Source organism: Podarcis tiliguerta (genome assembly GCF_965153285.1).
Source record: "Podarcis tiliguerta genome assembly, chromosome: 1".
NCBI lineage: Eukaryota > Metazoa > Chordata > Lepidosauria > Squamata > Lacertidae > Podarcis > Podarcis tiliguerta.
In genome coordinates this window covers 85,032,595-85,054,607 of record NC_139534.1, presented here as the reverse complement: position 1 = coordinate 85,054,607, position 22,013 = coordinate 85,032,595, and the positions used below count along the sequence as shown (strand labels likewise).

At 39.4% G+C, this 22,013-nt stretch overlaps 1 protein-coding gene across 5 annotated transcripts in view; it reads left to right on the top strand.

Annotated features, from left to right (window-relative positions):
- The window catches only part of PHF21A (PHD finger protein 21A), a 127,843-nt gene that overhangs the window by 74,400 nt on the left and 31,430 nt on the right, over nucleotides 1-22,013 (top strand). For all 5 annotated transcript variants that reach the window (XM_083455731.1, XM_083455733.1, XM_083455729.1 and 2 more), the window contains exon 6: nucleotides 20,758-20,931. In XM_083455731.1, the coding sequence (XP_083311857.1) occupies nucleotides 20,758-20,931 (174 nt within the window). The remainder of the gene's footprint in view (nucleotides 1-20,757; nucleotides 20,932-22,013) is intronic.

The window sequence follows — 22,013 nt, the reverse complement described above, 5'->3', positions numbered from 1 at the left end:
TTTCAACTTGTGTTACACCAGTCTTGCGCATTTGAAATCTGGTCAATGATCTTGTTTTGGAAAATATATGAAAGAATGTTGCTTAAATATCTAAGGTGTCTGGTGACTAGAATTGCAAGTACAGTATTTAAAGTGTTTATTGTATCATTATGATGATGATGATGATGATGATTACTATTGTTTCCATGCTCAACAATGTTGTTGTTTGGTGTATGAAAGTGTTCACTCTACTTTGTTTTTGCTAAGTTTTATCCACCATGCAAAAATGTTTCATGGAACCGTTAGAACATTGGCCTTAGCTCGGTGTGTGGAAGGCTGGAGAGCTATGACCTGCTATTCATTAATATTTGCCGCATCAAATTTCCTTTTTGAGATGATGCCTGACCCTCTCTTCAGCAGATTCTAGCAGGCCAAAACATACCTTGAACAGAAGGTATCTTCTGATGACTCTTCCATTTCCAAACAATGTTTGGATGGCAGCTGGAAACCAGATTTTCTAGATTACTAGATTACTGCCTTGACTGCTGACACAGAGTATGTATGTATGTATGTATGTATGTATGTATGTAGTAGTTAGTTTAGTTAGTTAGTATACCTCCCTTTATCCATAGATCACAGTTCACAACATAGTTCACAACAAATTACAAAATGAGAACTTGTGCCTGGTTTTCAGAGTCCATGCTAAAGAGGGTTTAGCATTAGATTCAGCAGTTCAAGAATCCTTTAGAGGAGGCATTAGCATGAATAAGCATTGGTGTTGCAGTATAAAAACTTCAGTAATTCAAAAGTAATGTTGTGATCACTTTCCCACATTTTAAAAATCAATAATTCATACAAACTCCAAGTTGCACTTATACACACATGGTCAGTTTCTTGGGATTTACCGAGGTAATTTATCATTGGCAGTTGCATTTTAGCCTTTCTGAGGGTAGTTATGCAGTACTTTCTTACTGCATAACTACCCTCAGGTAGTTATGGGGTTTTTTTTTACAGGATGAGTTGTTTTTTTTAAAAAAAAAAAAGAGGTGGGGAAGTGATATTCAAGTAACTATTTATTCACCTTTTAAAAAAAATATCCCTAGAAAGTCTCAAAGCTAATATTTTAGAAGAAAGCTGTCCATTCATCTAATAGCAAGGCATTGTTGCAGATGAAGTGTCATGTCCTTGCTGATGTCTGCCACATTTTTAAAGGAGTTTTATACTGCAGTTGTGCAGTGTGTGAGCAGCTTGACTTGGTACCAAAAAATTAAGCAATTTTCAAAGGTCACAAAACAAGGCAGTCATGGGGGGGGGGGAGGTACTGTTTACCTACTGGTGTCACAGGTACTCCCAGGCAACTGCCTACATTTTTCTCACAATTGCTATGTTCTATCTAAATTGCACATTCAGTCTGAGCAGCTCCCCTCCCCATGGGTGTTTGGAATAAGATGTGCCTAGTATGCAGTAGTGGTGAGGCTGTGACAAATCATGCCCCTGTTTTACTGCTGGCAGACTGTTAACACAAGATTTGCATGTCAGCATGTCTGCTATTCATATTGCCAATAAGTGTTTACTTACTTCAATGGCCACTTACTTGTTAAAAGCTGAATCTAAAATAAGTGGCCATTTATACTGGAGAGCGATTTAGTCAGTTCAGTACATGCTAAATCATTTCCTTTCTTCAATGGCAGGGATTACAATTCAGTTTGCTTTTTGAAATGCTGTATAAATTATAAGTGTTGCCTATTTTACATATTTACTTACCTGATTTAATCACACATGTTCTTGAATAACTAACAGCTGATTTGAATTTCCTGTAACTTATTTAGCTGAAATGACAAGCTTATCAAAAAGTGCATGCAAACAGACATCTCTGCTCCATAAGCCGTTTAAGTGATCTCTTTCTGTATTCAGCAAAGTTACAATAAAAATCTGTTCCTTGTCCCAACTTTTGCAGTTCCTAACTTTCAATGCACTGTGTATTTTAGAGAGCCTTCAGCAATGAAAATGTCCTATTAAAGTTTTAATCTCAGCCATTAAAGACATGCTGATTCTGCAAGGGAAACTTTAACTGTGCTACCACTCAGACCCACTTAAGGTTACATCAACAGTTTTCTTTAAAGTAGGAAGTGATTTGTAACTAGGGAACTGTATAGAATAGAATTGAAGGAAAGCAGTTTTGTATTATGAATGCTGTAGAAAGCATCAGTTGCTTGTGCATATTCCTAAAGTTGTCGCCTTTTGTCGCCTGGCTTCATGAGTTTTGTTCGAGAACTAGTTTAACGTAAGTTTTAGAACCATCACCCAACCCACTGAGATAAGAGAATGAGTCACACCAATGATATATAAAAAAGTATAAATACAGATATTGCATTTTTAACCTGTTCATCTCCAAGATGCTCAGAACAGCTTGCAAGTTCTCCTTACTTCTCACTTCACATTTTAGCGTAATAACCACCCTGAGAGATAGGTTAGGCCCAGAGAGTGGATGGTCCAAGGTCACATAGTGAGCTAAATGGCTGAGTGGGAATTTGAACCTGGATTTCCCCAGCCGCAGTCCAGCACTATTAACTGCTGCACTAGCCTGGCTTTCCTTGTTAGTTGTGGCTATACAGTATTTTCTAATGCATTCCTATTGACATTTTCTTATTTATACTTTACTCCCGCTTCTATTACAGTGTTGATTGTTGCAATCCCTGACCCCCAATTTTATCTTGCCCAAGCATTGTACTTTTCTGCAGCTGACCTCTGTGCCACCTCCTAAAAACAGCTTGTGGCAATACAGTGTTTGAGAATGTTATGAGCCACTGTGGTGTAGTGGTTAAGAGCTGTAGTCTCGTAATCTGGGGAACCGGGTTCGCGTCTCTGCTCCTCCACATGCAGCTGCTGGGTGACCTTGGGCTAGTCACACTTCTTTGAAGTCTCTCAGCCCCACTCACCTCACAGAGTGTTTGTTGTGGGGGAGGAAGGGAAAGGAGAATGTTAGCTGCTTTGAGACTCCTTAAAGGGAGTGAAAGACGGGATATCAAATCCAATCTCTTCTTCTTCTTCTTCTTCTTCTTCTTCTTCTTCTTAGGTACTGAAGTTCTCACCCTGGGCCAGCAGGGGGATACTGGATTGAAAGTGACGTTCAGTGATTGGATAGTTTCAGAAGATGGTTACTGTTGCGTTCTAGTGGAGCTCTATATAAGCAGGCTGGCTGAACCCTGCAGTTCAGTTCAGTTCTGGCCTGTGAATAAACAAGAGCTGTTTGAAGAATCGCTGTGTCATCTGATATGTTCACCCACAACTTAACAGAGAGCATGGCCTTGCCCCCCCCCCTTTCTATTTCATTTTCTTCAAGTGGGGTACTGCCTTCATGAAATAGATTGGGAATAGACTTACAGACCTCACATTTTTGTTCTTTTAGAGGCCAGTGATGGTGGTATTGGGGGAAGGAACACATCATTTGCCAGCCTCATGTGGTTCCTCTACAGATGTTGGATCACTGTGGTGCGTGCTTGGCCATAGAGAAGCAGGTCCCATATTGCTCTATTAATGCTTGAATTAGAATGGGATCTGCCTGCATTGTGTATTTTCATGTCTTTTCAAAGGAGCTACATTAGGGTTGCAACTACCTGAAACTGCCACACCAAGTTGTGTTCATTTTTCCAAAACTCACCAGGGCAAACTTCTGGTTCTAACTTCTGTGCTAATGCCAACGTACCCAGCTGCTGCTCTGTGGAGAGAGTGTAAACTGATTACTTGGGAAGGGGGGACCCTTTGTTCTTATTTCCAGCTCTTGAAACACCCATTAATTAGTCATTGGCATAGGTTTTGAGGTTGTTTGAGGTGGGTGTTGTTTGCTTGAGCCTGTGTTGACCTTCTGAATCTAAATCTGTACCTTAAAGCCAAGAGTTGCAAACCAAGGTAGCAGCAACCAACTCTTACCATTGTAAACATGCTGTTGCAGCCACATTAATAATTATTTTTATTACATTTTGAGGGTGAGCTATTATCAGGTCTAATAGTTTCTTTAGATACCTAGGTTGACATGGCAGCCAAGTGAATTTTATTTAGGGCAAAAACACAAAAATCTCTACAAAATACGTCATGCAGCCAAATGTGTTAGTTATCAAACATTAAATGACACATAGTTTGTATGAACTGGCCTTTTGTGCCGTTGCGTTGCTAAAAATACATTTCAAACTCCAAAATTGCTGCAAAACTCACTATATCTTAAAACTGAAACATATTCATCACTTTGTAGTCAGAAAAACATTGAAAGGTTTAGAACTATAGAAATGGCACCTAGTGTTGTTTTTATATCTGCTTTTTCATCAGCATGTTTAGTATTTCTAATGATGTTGGTGTGTGTATGCTTCCACATGGGCTCACACACATAATTATGCACATCTTTCACATTCTCAGTCTTCTGAACCTTAAGTATTTAATAAAATGTAATTACTGGTACAGCTGGGAGTTATTTAAACATGGTCAAATTTTAAAGGATGGTAGTTAAAACTAGCTTTAGTATGGTCAGCTAAAGCTAAATGTTGTTTGAAAGGTGTAATGTGTGTGTTCATTTTTCTTTTCTCTCTCCATCCATAAATATACACAAGTGCACAGTCACCTTTACCATGAAATATACTGTTTGTAAAAGTGCCTGATTTGTTGCTGCTAATCTTTGCAGTCCATATGTCATAGATAAATATGATTATACTAACCTTTTATGAAAGTTTTTGTTTTTTGTTTTAATGAAAGATTTCTTTATTCTTAATGACCATGTTGAATAATTTTCAGTGGTGTATATGATAAGGGGTATTTGATTTTATCAAATGTTTTCATTCAGGTGGTTCAGTAATAAACCTGATTTAATTGAAAACCTTAAGAGCCCCACTAGATGGCAATCTCGGCAATTGATGCTGCAATGCTTTCTGCTTAGGTTGACAACAACTTATGGAAATTAATCTTGAATTCATTTTGAGGTCACAGATCCAAGAAAAGCATTCCATATATCTGCAGTATCACAGAACCTATGAAAGAAGTGTTTAAATCTGCCCAGATTGTGAATCTGGTAGCATATTGCTCGTTCACTAATAGATATTTATATTTTAAAGCAGAATATAAAATGGTCCTACTAACCTGATTTTTACTGATAAAAATAAAGCTGTCTGATGGCAGTGACTTCAAAAAGTGGTTCTGTTATTTCCTCTGTCCTTACTGGGTGACGACTTGGCTATAGTGCAAAAAAAGTTGAATCATAATTCTTAAAATCTGTAACTTCACCTTTTATCACCCACACACAAATACATATAAGCAGTCTCCATAAGTATTTGTTCTTTTTCCAAAGAGAGGTGAAGAGTGGTCTTTCAATTATAAGGATTCTTATTCATCCATATACATTAAAATATTATTCATGGGAAAGCCCAGTATGAAGAACTTTAAGGGTTTTTTTTTTACTTGAATTCACCAGACCAAACTATAATGTAGTTAATGGAAGTGGGCTTCTCTCCAAGCTGATCAAACTGAGCTGGTAAACATTTGCCAAGTTAAAATTATTTCTAGCCTGAAAATTAAGTTTGCTGTGTTTGGTGTAGTATTGCTCATGGAACAGCTGAGAATCCTGATTCGTGCTGTTGATATTTTTAATTAACTAGCTATCTGTACATTTTTGTTAGAAAGATGGATTTCCATTCATTGATAAAGGGCAGAATGTCAAAGAGGGATTTTGGAGGCGTGGGGGAAGGTTGAGCTTAATTTTGAACAAAGTGTTTGATTATTTCTGTCCTGGCGCTTTTAAGGGTAGCAACTTCAGGATTGATTTGTTGGGCAGCCTGATCACAAGGGACTGCTTCAGTTGCAGCAGTTCACACAGGCTTGTGCTGCTGCAGTTAAAAGTGCCATTCAGTTGACACACATTCAGCTCTGCTCCACTTGTCATTGAAAAGCCCTGCAACTCCCCTTACTCCAGCTACTTCCTGAGTGCAGCTACATGCTTATTCGGCAGGTTCAAGGTTGCCTGTGCCCTCAAACATCTGTTGTGTCAAGTCTGGTGGTTGTGTCAGGGTGGTGTGGATTTTTCCAAGTGCTGTCAGAGGCAGAACCTCCAGATTTTAGAAGCTGTTTCAGCAAAGCAGCTCATTGTGCTATTAAACACATTAACACACTGTGCATGCCCTTACTTGAAAATGTACCCAAGTCATTTCAGTAAAAGTTGTGGCTGGGTTTGCTTTCGTACACCAAAACTGTTTTACACAGCTGATAGCTCCCACCTCTGGGGAACCTGGATATACTTTTATATTGCTATTACTACAGTATAGTGTTGCAGATAAATCAGAAACCTTGCTAGTGACACTTCAGCATCCCATCACAACAGCAGCTTGAGCAAGCTGGCACTTGCCCAGAAGAAATGGCTATTCATCCTGGATGAGCATTTTGCTGCAAGCCTCCAAAGTAGAGCTGGGGAACTGGTGCCTCATATTCCTGATTGGACACACTAGGTCTCCTCGAATGATGCTAGGTGTGTGGCATGTAAAGGTAGGGTTTGAATGAAAGGCGCTTTGCAGGCACCGCAATCAGGTGGTGCTTTCAAAGCTCCTTGCAGAAGCGCTGCCCAGGCACCGACTATCAGCGCTTGGGAACCACTGCATGCATTCCCACCCACTTTTGGCTTGATTTCAAACTGTGTGGGCAAACATGGATCACCTGACACCATTAGGCAATTGATAAGGGGGTGGGTCAACTGTCATCACACTTGGCCTGTGGGCGTATGTGGAGATAAGGACCTGACCCTCCCGCCAGATCCAGTTCCCCACTCCTGCTCCAAAGGAATGTATTCAGGGTTGTTCTTACAGTGGGATACTTGCTAGACATGTGAATGTCAATAATGAAAGACTTCATATAATATGAAATTTAGTAAATATTGTGGGAAATACACTGGCACATGAACACATATTAAACTTACGATTTTCAGCCCTTCTGTTGTCAGTGAACATATATTATTAATTGAGGGTTACATCAAAAGCATATATTTGCCATCTTCCCTTTAAATGTTTTTTCTGCCTCAACCATAAGATACTCAAACTTCAGCAGTCATATTCTTCTGTGATCCTTGATACTGCTACTAGCAGAATGGTGCTCTTTTTTTGTTTATTTTGGTCCTAAACTATCATAGCACCTTATCCCCTGCTTGTTGAATAATACAGATTATTATTTATAGATTTAATATTATACATTAGGAAATCAAGGCATATCCTGTGAAGTACAATTTTGCATTTCAAACTATTTGATAGTGTCCCTTGAATTTTCTATTCCTGCGTTCTTTGTGAGTCAGAAGTAAATTATTTGCTGTCTTTGAAGTAGATCCTGGAAATAGTTTCTACAAGTATCTTTTACAGCTGAAATTTACCATATCAAAGCATTTTTTTCTTATGGTGTACACATTTATATAATGATTCACTTGTAAGATTGAAACAGTATTGTGAGTTGAAAAGTAGTAAGGGAGTTTGCATAGTTGTAAATGGCAATACTCAAAAAAGGAATTATTTATGAAGGGCAAGTATCTGGAGGTTTTAATGAAACATTTGTCCAGGATCTTAATGCTCTTTCTTGCTATTTTAAATTTTACAATATCTGCAATTGAAGATTATTACTTTTTCCCTAGGCTCAGCTGTATTTTCTTGCTGCCATCACAATGAAGCTAAGCCTTCCGTAGCTACCTATTGCTACAATATAGGATATTGTAATAGAATATCCTAGGTAGCTATGGATATTACAGACTGTTTCTGGTTTGTCCTTAATTGGGAAAAGGAAATGTTTAAGTTTAACTGATGTAGAAATTGTGGAGAAATGGTATACAACTAGGCATAGGCATTATAACCTGAAAACTTGCAAACCACATTGCTCATATATAGTTTTAAAGTGATAGATTAAAGAGCATTTTATTTAACTTTTGATAGTTGAGTAATGGCTGTGAAAACTCTCAAACTATCTGATTCAGAAAGTAGCAGCAAAAGGTCTGTTTATATATATTATATATTTATGTATTTATATATTTAAATTGCTACTTCATTCTGAAAGTACTTTGCATTCTATATTCTTTTGGCATTGCACATGGGCCAGTTCTTATATGCATGTTCCTCACATGCAAGTTATCATCACTCAATATAAATGAAACACCACTGAACTTTCTCATTGATCAATATCATCTTAAGCACAGTGCTCATCAGTTGAGTAAGTTCATATATTCAGTTGTTGGCCATTGACTGATGAGAAATCAAGTAATTGTATATGCATATGTGAACCAACCCTTAGTTTGCATATGGCCTCTGTGTAGTCCCACATATTGGTTCTGAGTCTGTGCAGAGCACCATAGGGAATCTTCTAGCACTAATCCATTAATGTTTGTTTTTTGGCATCGGGGCCCACCTAGCAGCTAGGGTGCATGTTTGTTAGAATATGGCCTGTGCCTTTGAAGTAGGTTCCTCTCAGGGAAGCTTGCATGGTACCAACTTTGTCATTCTTCTGGTGTTTTTATTCTCCTGGACATTTGGTCAGCACTAATGATCAGGCTTTTGGTCACTTATTTTTTGGTGTTTGTGCTTAAGTGCGTGAAGTGGTTGTTTTATATGTGTGCGTGTGTATTATTTAAAGGATTTTCTGTTTTATTTCATGTCTTGGCGTGTAAATCACTATGGGATTTCCTTTGGCTGTGTTAAGCAGTGCATACATTGAATAAACTAACATAGAACATAATATATAGGTAAGATATATTCTGGAATAATGATTTAAGCTCCACCAAAGGACTATGAATTCAACAAACAAGCAGTGGTATATTTTTGAAGGAAACAAGCTTTTTGAAATAGAGACAGGAAGGAGTTACTTGGACAAGGAAGAACGAAAGCTAAAACGGCAACAGGAAGCCATCCCATGATCTGCCTGAGAGACAGCAGTTTGAATGCTGCCCTGGGACATGCAAATGTAACATGCACAAAGCAAAACATAAAAATGGAGAAGCAACAGTAATAGACTCCATACTTCTCACTCCAATGGGCATCAACCACTCTAACCACAGGACAGAAGAATCCCTTCTAGATCAGACCCAAAGACCTTATCTAGTCCAGCATTCTGTTTCCTTCAGAGACATACCAGATGCTTCCAGGAAGCCCTTAATAAGGACATGACAGCAAACATTGCTCTCCTACTGTTGTTTCCCAGGAACTGGTAGTTGGAGAAATGCTGCGTCTAATTTGGGAGTGTAGCTTATAACCACTGTAACTCGTAGCCATTAATAACCTTGTCTTCCAAAAATATGGCAACTCCAGAGTGGGCACCTGGCTTACACGTTGGATACTTGCTGTAGGGCTCATTTATGAGCTGCATTAAACTGGGAGTGGGGAAGATCCTTGTCTCATTGCCCATTGAATGGAGGCCAGAGGAACATGGTGATGGTAATGAGTCGTGAGCTGCTGCCACTCATGTTTGTTTGTTCATTTCTTTTCTTACATTTTTATAGGCACTCCATAGCAGGAGTTATTTGGGCAAGCTCACAAATGAAAACAAACATTAAAATGCAGTATAAAACAGTAATAACCAAAGCAAATTAATTAATCTGAAACACAACTGAAAAGAACTTTAGTCACAACGCTTTGTCACAGGCATCCATTAGGTGTTGGTGGGTGCATTCTTGAGAGAAGATACTGCAATTTGGTAATTTTTCATTCTCTGTGTCTCAGCCTAGCTCCTCACCAGTTTCCCTTGTGTCTGTGTTCAAAGCCTCCCCTATTGTGACCATACTCTCCTATCTAATGTAGGGAGTTGCACTGGAATTCTGTCTGGTTTCTTCCTCCCCTGCTTTCCATGTGCCCTGGTATAGATTACCTGGAATGGATGGCATTCGCCAATAAAATATATCTTGTGCTTCCCTGCACTGTTACATAGTTGGAACTTACTGTATGTTGTGGTTCATGGCCATCAGGACCCTCTTACAGAAGTTGCAGGTATGCATTGTGAATGGGACGCTATTCCTACCCATTGCGTAAGGGAGGATTATTGCCCACCCACTTTCCTTCTCACAGGAAAGACACAGTCTCCAGTTATGGGCATTTGAGTGTTCTCTGTTGACCCATCCATACACGTTCTTAGTTGTCTGGGCATTCCTTGTCCTTGAAGCCCAGTTATAGCAGTGGAGTTGGGGTTTCTGTTTGGGTGTGCTGAGGTTTCGTTTGCAGGTTGGAAAGGAGTTCTGAGAAGACAAGTGGGTGATGTTAGTGCTGTCAGAGTTCTCATCTGGCTAATTTTTCTTGACTACTCAAGTTCTTTAGACACGAGGACCGAATGATGTAGCCCTCTGTCATGTGCAGCCAAAGTTAAACTGTATACAGTAGTAGTATAACATAAATGTAATGTTAGCACTGTGTCAGCATATATAGTATATAAAATGAATGAATGAATAATAATGGGATTTTGTAGCCATCCTATCCACATCTAGCAGGAGTAATTTGAGAATAGGATTAAACTATAAGTAAGAAATATTTTTTTCTAAGTTTTTCCAAGTTTAAAGGAAACATCTATTCATATTTGTTAGCTTTTTAAGAAATACGGGATAGTCATCATTTGGATATCATGGTCCAAAAGCAATACTCATAGTACTGCTTTTAATTTTAGTGTTCTAGCTTCAACAAAGTAGTGTGAACTCTTGCTTAATTTGATTTTGCATTTCAGCATTTGAACATTTGTAAGGCTCTTCTATTGTGGCCCATCTGAGTTACCATAGAAACCAGAGACCTTCATCCTTGTTATTAGAAATGGAATGCAAACAGGGCATCAAAGCAATGTTTTCTCTGTATGAATGGCAGCCCTAGACAATCCAAACTTGAATGATTTTTATTGGTTCTTCTCTGTCATGGAATGTAACATTTAAAGCACCAGGCAGGCCCCCCCTCCCCCAAAAGTGTAAACAGTGCAGAAAGCAAATTTGTGGTATCAATAGCAGTTCCTTTTTGGTGTGTGAATGTAACTTGTGGACTGGCCTATTTGCCTTGCACAGAGGGTTTGTTTTATTATCAGCTTAAGGTGTTCTAAGAAAGCTGCTCTGCAAATAAAATGTGGGAGCAAGTGCTGCTGCTGCAAGTTGAGTGGCTTTGGGTAAAAAATATCCAGTGCAGTGCCTAGTGTATTCTTTTACATAAAAAAGCCTGTTCACTACTTCTCTTTAAGAACGAGATGTAATTTTAAAAAATGTAATCATTCAGGAGACTATCCATCTGACAGATGTGTTTACAAGATTTTATACAACTTTCCATCCTCTGTATATGACTGTGCATTCAGCAGTATTTCAGGGAATATTAATGCCTGGTCTCCATGACAAAGAACCTCTGAAATGCACCACTAAATGCTGACTGACTCAGCTGCCTTTGTGCCTCAAAATGAATTTCTAATATAGGCTAAGAATATGTCTTTCTAAACAACTTGCTCATCAACAAAAAAGCAAGCTCAGTCAGCACCGTCTGCGAGGCTAGGGACATTTTAATGGTGTGTTTATTTGGCGGTTGTGAGTGGAGGAGAGAATAATAATCTAGGGACACTTCATGTATGATGCTTTTTTTAAACCAATGTCACTTATGCATGGGACATGGGCTCAGAACAGAAATCACACCCATGGCAACTTCTAAATTTATTTTCATGAGGTGCCATGAGGTGCTTTAATATTAAACTTGCTGTTTTCCCTAGCATTTCTGTCCATTCTTTATTAACTCAGGGTGGTCCTTTAGACACCCTTGTGGGTAGACAGAAGTATTAATTCAAATTCCTATGCAAATATAGGATCTCTAACCTTGTCTTAGGCAAGTCACTGTGAAACCTTCTTATTTTCCCTCCAGTCCATCCATGCCTTCAAAGACACACATGTTTGCTTAGTAGTACATTCTCCAAATTTCATTCTTTGGAAACATTTTCCATGTTGATGGATAAATATCTGTACCTAATGATGTTAGTGAGGAAGGTGTTCTTCTGCACTTTAAAGTTTCGTTGCCAGAGCTTCCTTTGAAGGTACTATTTATTTCCTCTGCTTTTCCCTAATGGTTTTCAAAATTCACAATTCCAGTGGTTGGCTCTGTGTTTTATGAAATTCTTAAATACTTGATATTTTTGTTAGGCATTTGGGGTTCTAACCCCCCTCATGTTTTTGTAGTAGTTCATTTCCTTTACAATAAATTATACTCTGATATCTCTGAAGTCATGGTTGTTACTGTTTTGTGATGAAGAGGTATGTGTTCGTGTATACACAATTGTTATTTTAATTTGTTAAAGTGAACGTTTGGGGTCCTCGGTATTCTGTTTGGGTTGTAGACACTGGATAAACAGTTTAAACACAAAACAGGGCAGTGATCTTTTAGAAAACATTAACTAGTGTGAACACAAATCTGTGCAAAGTGTAATATAAATAAATACATGCATTAATTGGCTGATAAACTAGCACAAAGACAATTAGCTCTGAGCTCACTTTTTAAAATTTGGTGGAACAGAATAAACTCTGCTCCAGTAAGGGGGGGGGGAGGCTAGTGATAGAAAAACAATAACCCTGTAGTAATAGATGAATGAATAGGTAGAACCAATATCTTCACTTGCTGCAAGCACACAACCTCCCCCCAGAAATTTGGAAGCTCTAAGGGTTATGGGAATTGGAGTTCTGTGGGGGGTAAACTATGGTTCCCAGAATTCTTGAGTGGAAGTCATGTACTTTAAATGTATGGTGTGTACTCAACCCAAGAATGAGTCAATCACTAGTGGTTGAGCACAGCAACCACAGAACATTACAAAACCAGTTATGGTCGTTTGTATTGTTGCAGTTCACACATTTAAGAAGTGGAGAATTTGTCCACATTTTCCCTGTGGTAAATTGGTTGGCTATATTTATCCAGTGTGTGCAACGCTTAAAAAAACTCTGATTGTATTATGGATTGCTTCAGTTCTGTGTTTCTCGTGTTTTGTTTTGTTTTTCATTTTTGTGTAAGGGGGGACCAGCAGCACCTCATCATTATAAACAAGCATAAGGAAAAATAGTATTCTTGACACAGAGGTAGAACCCCAAAGAGGCTATATTATTAATAGACCCAGCTTTAAGAGTAGGCTGTCATTTATGTGCTCAGTGTTGAAAAACAGATAGATCTAATGTTTGCTAACCAGTTTCTATTTAGACATTTTTACTGGAAAGGGAAGGGAAATTACATTTTTTAAAAAAGTTTTATTTTATATTCTCATTGGACAGTTATTCTGTAATGTCATGCTTGATTTGCTGAACACTCTTCAGTTGGGAAGATTCCACAATGAAGGGAGAGCACCTCAACGTGCATTTTGATATGATGAATGATTTCTCAGTTGTTAAAACCTGCATTTTTGGTGGTTGTTTTCATTTGCTTGAGCTTTATGGAAAGGCAGGGATTGCTAGTCATTGGCCGTTACCAAGATCTGGGTGGACTAGACCCAGCTTAGCTCTGCTTGCTTAGGAATTCAGTGCAGCACCAATTCAGATGCGGTGGGGGGATGTTTCAGTTTTCCATAAAAATTCCATGTCTCTCATTAGGAGACCAAATAAATAAATAAATTTAAAAAATTGTCCAGTAGCACCTTAGAGACCAGCTAAGTTTGTTCTGGGTATAAGCGTTCATGTGCATGCACACTTCTTCAGATAAATGGTGTCTTCAGACGTTATCTGAAGAAGTGTGCATGCACACAAAAGCTTATACCCAAAACAAACTTAGTTGGTCTCTAAGGTGCTACTGGACAATGTTATATTATTTATTTATTTCGTCTGTGTCAGACCAACACGGCTATGTACCTGAATTAGGAGACCAGTCTGCCTAGCAGCTGGGTTTGAGGCTCTAAACCTGGTGTTGAGCATTACAGACAAAACAGGGATGCTGTTGGTTTCCTTCTGCCCAGTAAGCTCTCTGACTTGAGAGTGAGAGTGGTCTGTCGTGTGGACTTGGAGAATTTCAGGACAATGGTTCTGGGGGACTCTAACATTCACGCTGGGCTTGCCTGATGATGATGATGATAGCAGCAGCAGCAACAATAAATAATAATAAATAATTTATCAATATATTTATTGTTAAGTAAAAGAACTTTGTTTGGCTTGTGCTTAAGTCTGAAATATTAAAGTGCTTTGGTTTTTGTTGTTACACTTACTGCTCTTGTAGACTCCGTAAAGACTTATCAGATGTGGACAGTTGGTGTTGTTGGTATGAAAGCACAGGGGAGCTCTCATGTAGAAGGTTAATGGAGTGTAATTATAAAGAAAAATGGACTGTTTGCCCACTCTGTCTCACTATACCTGCTCTGAGAGTGACAAGTACTTGATCTTGTGTAAACCCTAGAGCAGAGGTTCAACTGTCTTAAAATTACGACAGTGTAGCTGTCAGACGACCACACTATGAGATATGTGTGAACTTGATTGGAAAGTTTTCATTCCATTTTGTAGGGCCTCCTTTTACAAAAGGCATTCTTAGAAAGCTCCTGTAAATTACAGTAGTTCTTCTCATTTCTTCTCATTCTCTCCCCTCACCTTCCAAAAAAGTTCTGCTTATCTCATATTATACTTGTTTCTTTTACATGGTAAAAGTTTGTGATAGTGTGTACATAGTCATTCTGATATTTAAAAATTATCATTTTTGAATTTGGGATTCCTTATACTAGAAGGTTGAGGAATCGTTGGGGTGTGTATTCTCTCCTAGAACACTGCCAGTATTTTTTTAACTCTGTAAGTTTCTTTTATTCTTATTCTTTCATTCTTATAACTATTCTAGAATTTTATCTCTCCAACTATTTAGCCTCCATTTAGTTGTTGATTAGTCCTTGTACCGAAAGCTTTCCTTAACCTGAATTCACCTCACCCAAATTAGTTTTTTGCAGAATGTCATGATTTAGTCATATATCTGGCAATGTTTTCCCACCATAAAATAAACAGCCAAATCATTTCATCCTGCTGATAAGATAGGTTATTTCAGCCTGTGACTTTTTTTTTAAAAAAAGTTTAACTTCAGCTTTCTCAAACACAGATGAACAGTGGCAGAGCATTCCCTGCCAGAGCCCAGGGTGGGCGACATGGCACACTATGGGGGCGGGCAGGACCATGGGCAAAAGCAGCGCTGGGCAGCATTGAGAAGGACACAACAGCTCACAATGGGGCAGGGCACCTTGATGCGCTCCCCAAAAAACTATGCCTGGGGCAATGGCACCCCTCAGTCCCCCCACGCTACACCCCTGCAGATGACCAGAACTGGACAGAGTATTTCAGAAGATACCTTATTAGATTATGCTTGGGTGATGGTTTTAATTTTTGTCCCAATTTCCTGGAGGTGCTTTCTGTAGTAGGACAAGTTTGTTGGAGTTTTGGGTAATTAGTATGCGAGTCAGAAAGAGACTTGGTGTACAAGTTTTGGGCACTCTTGAAATTGAGGCTTCAAGTGACCACCACTGCCAAGCAATTTGTTTTACTAAGTCTACACTAAACATTTATGTGGTGATAAGTATTATTGCCATCTCATCATCTAAATGGCATAATGTTAAATAGCCAGATCAATTCCCTCTCAAGAAAATGAACATGTGGGGTTGATTTCAAGAGATTTTGTGTGGAAGTTTAAGGCAGGACATGTATCACATCAGTTGGAGAGTCCATGACTGAGTATCTCAGGACCATAAGTCAACAGATCTGTCGGGACCTATATCAGGACACAACAAGCCAATAATTTTCTTTTTTGTTCAGTTCATTCATGAGAAATTACACTAAAAATATTGTAACTAGTTCGCTGCTTAAAGAAAACCATCATTCTATCCTACTTAAACCTTCTTGTTTTTATATTGCCTCATATTAGACACAAAATTTTTACCCAGTATTTGTTTCCTGTTTGCACAAGGAGTCTGTAATTGCAATGCTACTTGGTTCTTTGCAAGCCCAGGAATAGTGAGCCCAGGTTCACTGGGGACTGGTGGTGTGAGAGTACCAAAAAGGACATGACAACATCTTGGGATTAAAAATGGCCTAAAGTTTATTGATTACAGATTCTAGTAGGCTTTGGCTTAGGCACTGGGTATGTATCCTGAATCGGTCTGACTGATTGTCTCATTAGGGTTGATCCTGTGTTAAAGCCCCCCACCCCCATGACACAGATCAAATAGGGTAGACCCACCTGGCTACCACTGGGGAAATTTTATGGCCTGTTAGCCCCCATCTGGGCCTTCAAACAGTCCCCCCCCCATGAGCCCATATACCAGGGCACCCTCAGGTCCATCTCCAAAACCACACCCACCAGACTGACTGCAATTGGCAGATTTGAAATTTAATTTTTGGTGGGACATACCAGACGCCCCCACGACCAGCCGAGGCTGTTAGTGTTGCTTCCAGTTGTGCAGGAGAGGACCCCCATATCCCCAAGTAATGTTGGACTTCCAAGTTTATTTGAAATGTGGGCTTTCTGAGCTCACAGTGCTTTCACAGATGGAAGTGAAGCAATGAATAACTGGCTTGTGGAGTGCCTATATATAGATAAACCTGGTATTTGGGCAGTTCAGGTTGGAACATTAAGCCAGCCTTCCACAACTTTTTGCCCTCTAAATGTGTTCAACTACAATTGCCATCATCTCTGACCAAGGCTGGCTGGGGTTTATGGGATAGGGAGTCCAACAACTTCTGGAGGGGCAGCAGGCTATTTCTGTATCTTCAGTTGTGGTTGCCAAGGGACAGTTGCTGCGTACCATTCGCAGTCAGATATGTTTCATATTTATACCGTAGTTTTTTGCAGTTAGCATCATCTTGTAATGACTTTTGTACACAAAGGAACAATTAAAAGATGCACTTATCTATACTGTTTTGTGCTTACGGGGTGTTTCAAAAGAGTTGCCTGGACTTTAGATATTTAAAATATGTAGACTTTAGAAACGTGTGTGTGCAATTATGCATAGACTAGGAGCTGTTGATTTTGATCTTGAATCTCCTGTACATTTAACAGCAGAAAGTGTGTTCACAAAGCGGATACAGTTCTGGCAGCTTTATCCTCAAGAATGTTGTTGAACAAAATGTACTCTTAGCTTGATTTAAGGTAGCTTTGACAGTGAAATGAAGCAAATGACATATGTCCAAGGACATGAGGTTTTCTAATATTCATGTAATTAGGAAAAGGGTGTGGTAAAAATGAGGCAAAAGAATGTGCAAGCAATACAGTGTATGTGGAGAAAATGAATATAATGATTACTACTGATTCAAGGAGCATTGTCAGTCACATGGTCCCCAAAATGCACAACCAGTTTGTGCCAACAAAGTATCCTTTAGAAGTGTATAATCTCATATGTTTTAATAAAAGCTGCTTAATTGTGTTACTTGTCCATAATTGCACTCCGCTCCCTAGCCTGGTCTCATGTCACAGGTGGTCTGGACTTTGACCTTACTATGGATGCCATTGGCTTAGCTGCTTTGATGACACGATGGCAGTTGAAGATGGATTAGTGGTATTGGGCTCCGATGTAATGATGGCCGTAGTCCATGACAGTAGCAGCTGGTGCTTCCACACAGGTACACCAGTCATAACAAGCCAACATAGCACAATGGGCCAATGGAAAAGGTCTGGTGCATCAAAGAGTGGAGCTCATATAAAATGTTAAGTTCACTTCAGTTTTGCTGCTATTCTATGTGTTCATAAGTCCTCAGCCAGCAAGCAATGCGACCTGTATGTGGTATCAGACCACCACAGGTCAACACAATGCAGACTGCAACTGTGGCACTATCAGAAGCATGAAGTAACCTAAGCACAGTGCAGGCACCTCAAGAAAGGGAGTTAAGTTACATATTATATGCATTGTGTGATGGAGGAAATAAATAGGTTGAATAATATTTTCCTCGAAAGCATTTGCCCATGTTATGCAAAGATCAAACCCAAGAGAAAGCAGACTACACAACCTTCTCTCACTCATACAGACAGAAGGGATTTCACAGCCATTCTTGCTCCTTCTGGCTCTTTCTCTGAATATCAGGTACCCTGTTTTTAAGCTTTGAAGGGTATTTGGCTGGCTACCAGTTCCTAGAAAGCATGTTTGCTTATAAAATACATACACTTCTTATTAGTGTTTAGTTTTGCAATTCTAAAACATAAAACACAGGCAGTCCCTTTAAGCCACTGGCCACCAGTGTAGTGTAATGTGGCCTGCTCCAAGGTAAGTCACAACAGGAGCGCTACCACCATGCAAATATACGGTAAAAATTTGAGAAATAGACCCCCAAATGCATGTTTGGGTTAAAAGTGAGTCCTGGGTCTGAAAAGGTTGAAGATGCCTCCTTTAAACTGAACAAAGGAACTGTCTTGTAATATGTTAGGGGAGGGGACAGGAAGTGTCCCTTCATGACATCTTTTCACTCTTTATAAATGAGCAGAGAAACAACTTTTCTCCCTCATTTTGTCTGCTCTTCATGCTAGTAGGCAAGTCTTTAGTTCTGTAAAACTAATGAAAGTTTTCAGGTGTTTCATTCCTATTTTCCTCCACAGCTTTCCTGGGCTTTGTTTCAGGGCCTGGGGGAGGAAGAGTTGTGAATGTGATATGACTCACTTGACTCCTACTCAACCAAATTCCTGTTCCGATTGGTTCTCACTTATGATTGCAGCTTGGCGCATGAGTTATGCGAGCTTAGCTTCCCCTTCTTTCCCTGCTGTTTTTGTTTTGTGATAAAGGACACGGAGCAAATGAATGCTAGCTCTCTGCTGCTGGCTTCCTTGAACTAGGGAACTGGTAGAAAATCACCCTTATCCCCAAACTTCATAAATATAGCTATAGAAAATAAAAAAAGAGGCTGTCTGATCTTGTTCGACACAGTAATGTAGTCTCTGTGATGTTAATAGGTGGAGTCATTGTTTGGCAGGTGTAACTGGTTTCTGTTCTATTACTTCCTCTACATTTCTCTGCTTTCTGGAAATGTTCCTTTTGTTCCTGTCTCTGCTTGCTGACATAGCATTTTAAATAGCTTGATAACAGACGTGATGTTTCAGAAAGCAACCTTAAATGACTGATCAATGGTTGAATGCACATATAAACTCAGATATGGAGCAGATTTCTTTGCTTGATGTCAGCTGCCTATATTTCATTTTCATGTGTAAGTTTTCAGATAAAGTAGTCTAATAAATTCAGATAGTGCAACATGGTTCGATAAACTACAAACCAGTCTTTTAAATAGCCACTTGCTTGGTTGCCTGATAAGAATCACGTAAAGGTAGCCAGACAAGGCACTGACGTCCACCTGTCTCGGGAGACAATGGAGGAGTGCGCCTTATTTGGGCGAAGACCAACTGTTGGGAGGTTGCAGCACCTTATAAGAATCACCCATAGGTAGCCAGGCAAGGAAAATAACATACTTTCAGGCCACCACTGAGCCACAAATGGTCAGCATAAGTAAATGTGAGTTGGTGGGGTTCTAAAGTTAGGTAGTAACTGAATTACCTTATTTGCAAGTCTGAGATAAGCAGTCATTTCAGAGGACCCAAGTGCCTAGAAATGTCACCTAGATAGGTCAGGAGCGATAGAGTTCTAGAACAGATGACAGAAGTCTGGAATATACACCACTGTAAAGTGGTGGTGGCGGGGGGTGGGATGGGAGAACTTGATAAAAGAATGGACTGAGAAGGCAATGTCTGAGTGGATTGAGTAGGCAATGGGTGAGCAGTTTTAAGAGTTGGCCAATGGCCACCAAAGGGTATGGGGCGGGGGAGAAATCCGAAGAACCGAAAACAGATTCTGCTGTAGCAGAAAACGTATGGAGTTAAAATTTGCAGGGAAATGGGTACTCTTAAGAGTTCAGGGTTATTGCTGTATGAAACACTGAACTACTTTTAAGACAAGAATGTGGAAACTTTTTTTTGCTTGAGAGTGCTCCATTCTCTTACATATAATCTTTCAGGGACCTCATGGCAGCAGTGGGTGGAGATGGACACACTCATTCCTTTCTCCGCCCTATCTCTCATTTCCCCCTCCTCACCGCCTGCATGAAATTAGCCTGATAGGTTTGTGCAGGATTGAAAACCAGGCCGGTTGTTTGAAATGTGAATGTCCTGGCTATGCCACAGATTCTAGGATGAACTGTGTAGGAACAATAGTGCATGAGGGGATTTCAGTTTAAGTGCACGTAACTTCTGGTTTGAGGGCTGTATTGTTATTGCTTGTCATATTTGATGGTCTTCATTCAGCCATTTGGGGGGGGAAATGAGTTCTCTAATGGATGTGTGCAGTGTTTAATTTTTTTAAAAGGATTTTTTAAAATTGCCAATATTTGTGAATCCATCTTGAGACGCCTTCTGTAAGTGGGGACAAAGTAGCTGGTAGCACTTTGGCCTAATGAGCCAGTATATTTTTTTCATTTATTTCCTTGATGTGAAACATGACCATACTTTTAGGATCCCTCTTGAATACTCGGAATGCATACTGAGGAGTTCATTAAGTAGCACCCAATAGGTTGAGAGAGCTCAATGATCCTACAGATATGTGTAACTGTAGTGCCATAGTTAATTGCTAAATGACATTTTGTTTGAAGGACATGTCTATTCTGCCACTGCTGCCTGTCAGTTACACTCTCATTGTAACAGCTACTGTATCACACATAAGGGACAGTGCCGACGCAGTTGACTTGGACCACCTAGATTAATCCTTTGAAAGCCAGACAGTAAATGGATTTATAAACTATAAATTATAAACAAGTGTATATAGTGTTTTGCAAATTAAATAATGTAATGCCTTGTATTTTCGTGTCTGTTTCCATGATAGAAAAGAGTGGTTGAACAGCTGCGGAAGAATTTGATGGTAAAGCAGGAACAGCCGGACAGTAAGTTTCAAATACAACCATTGGCACAGTCAGAAAATAAAATACAAACTCCACAGCCACTACAGCTACAGCAGCAGCAAACTACTGCAGCCTCTCCAAACCTGCTTGGATCACAGGTAAAGTGGTTGAAGGTGTTACACTAATTTTCAAAATGTATTCCTTTCTTAGAATGAAATGTATCACTGTATAAAGAAGAGAACACAAAATCATAGTTAACCTATCATAATCCAGTGCACACTTGCTAGAGAGTAAGTCATATTGAATTCAGTAAGGCTCAATTCTGAATCAACATGTGTAAGATTGTGCTGCAAAAGCTATCAGTAGCATTTAAGTGAAACAAGAGCACTTTATGAACTTGAGTCTAAGCATGGATCACTCCCCGCTTCCCCAGAAAGCTAAGTCAATTGCTGGATTTTGAAGTAACAGTATTATATGAATCTTGCATGCTTTAGTTTTTTGGCATCCATAGTTTTTTTAAGAACTGGATCAGAATACTGGATCAGCATTTTCTGCAAGGATAGGTGTCCTTCATTGGAAAATAATGTGGAATTGCCTTGAGTTTTCTCTTTTTGTGGAAATGATTGGCTTCAGAAGTTGTTAACTAGGGAACTACAAGTGTCCAGAGATCTTGGTTCAATATGTTTCAGCAGCATACCAGAAATAATAATATAAAACCAAACAGGCTATAAACAAAGAAATACACAGAAAGGATCCACATAAACTGCCCCCCACTGTCTTCTCCCCACAAATACAATAACAGAGATTAATGTAGTTGCATCTATAATTGCTGAGGGCATTTGCTGCAATTTCAGTAAGCTTGAATCACATAGTCAGTTTAGAAAGCTAGTTGCTTGAATTAGCAAAAAATAAGTTATTTGTGTGTAGACATTTGGCAGTCTAGCTTCTGATGTATGGCTTATAATGAGGCAGAGGAGAGTAAACTCATCTCAACAGGGAACAACTATTCCTCTTTCTGTTCTCAGCATGATAGAGACTATACTCTAGAGACTGGGAAATCTTGGGGAAAATAAGGTATTTAGAGAGGTCCTCAGAAGCATAAATGGCGTTGGTTTGATACTATCTGTTTTGAGAGCCACTTGACTGCCTCCTCCCTACAACTTTGGCCAGGGAGTGCCCTGAGTTTGGAGAAAGGTAAGCTTAGATGTTGTCTATTGCTCCTTCTCACTAGAAGAAGATA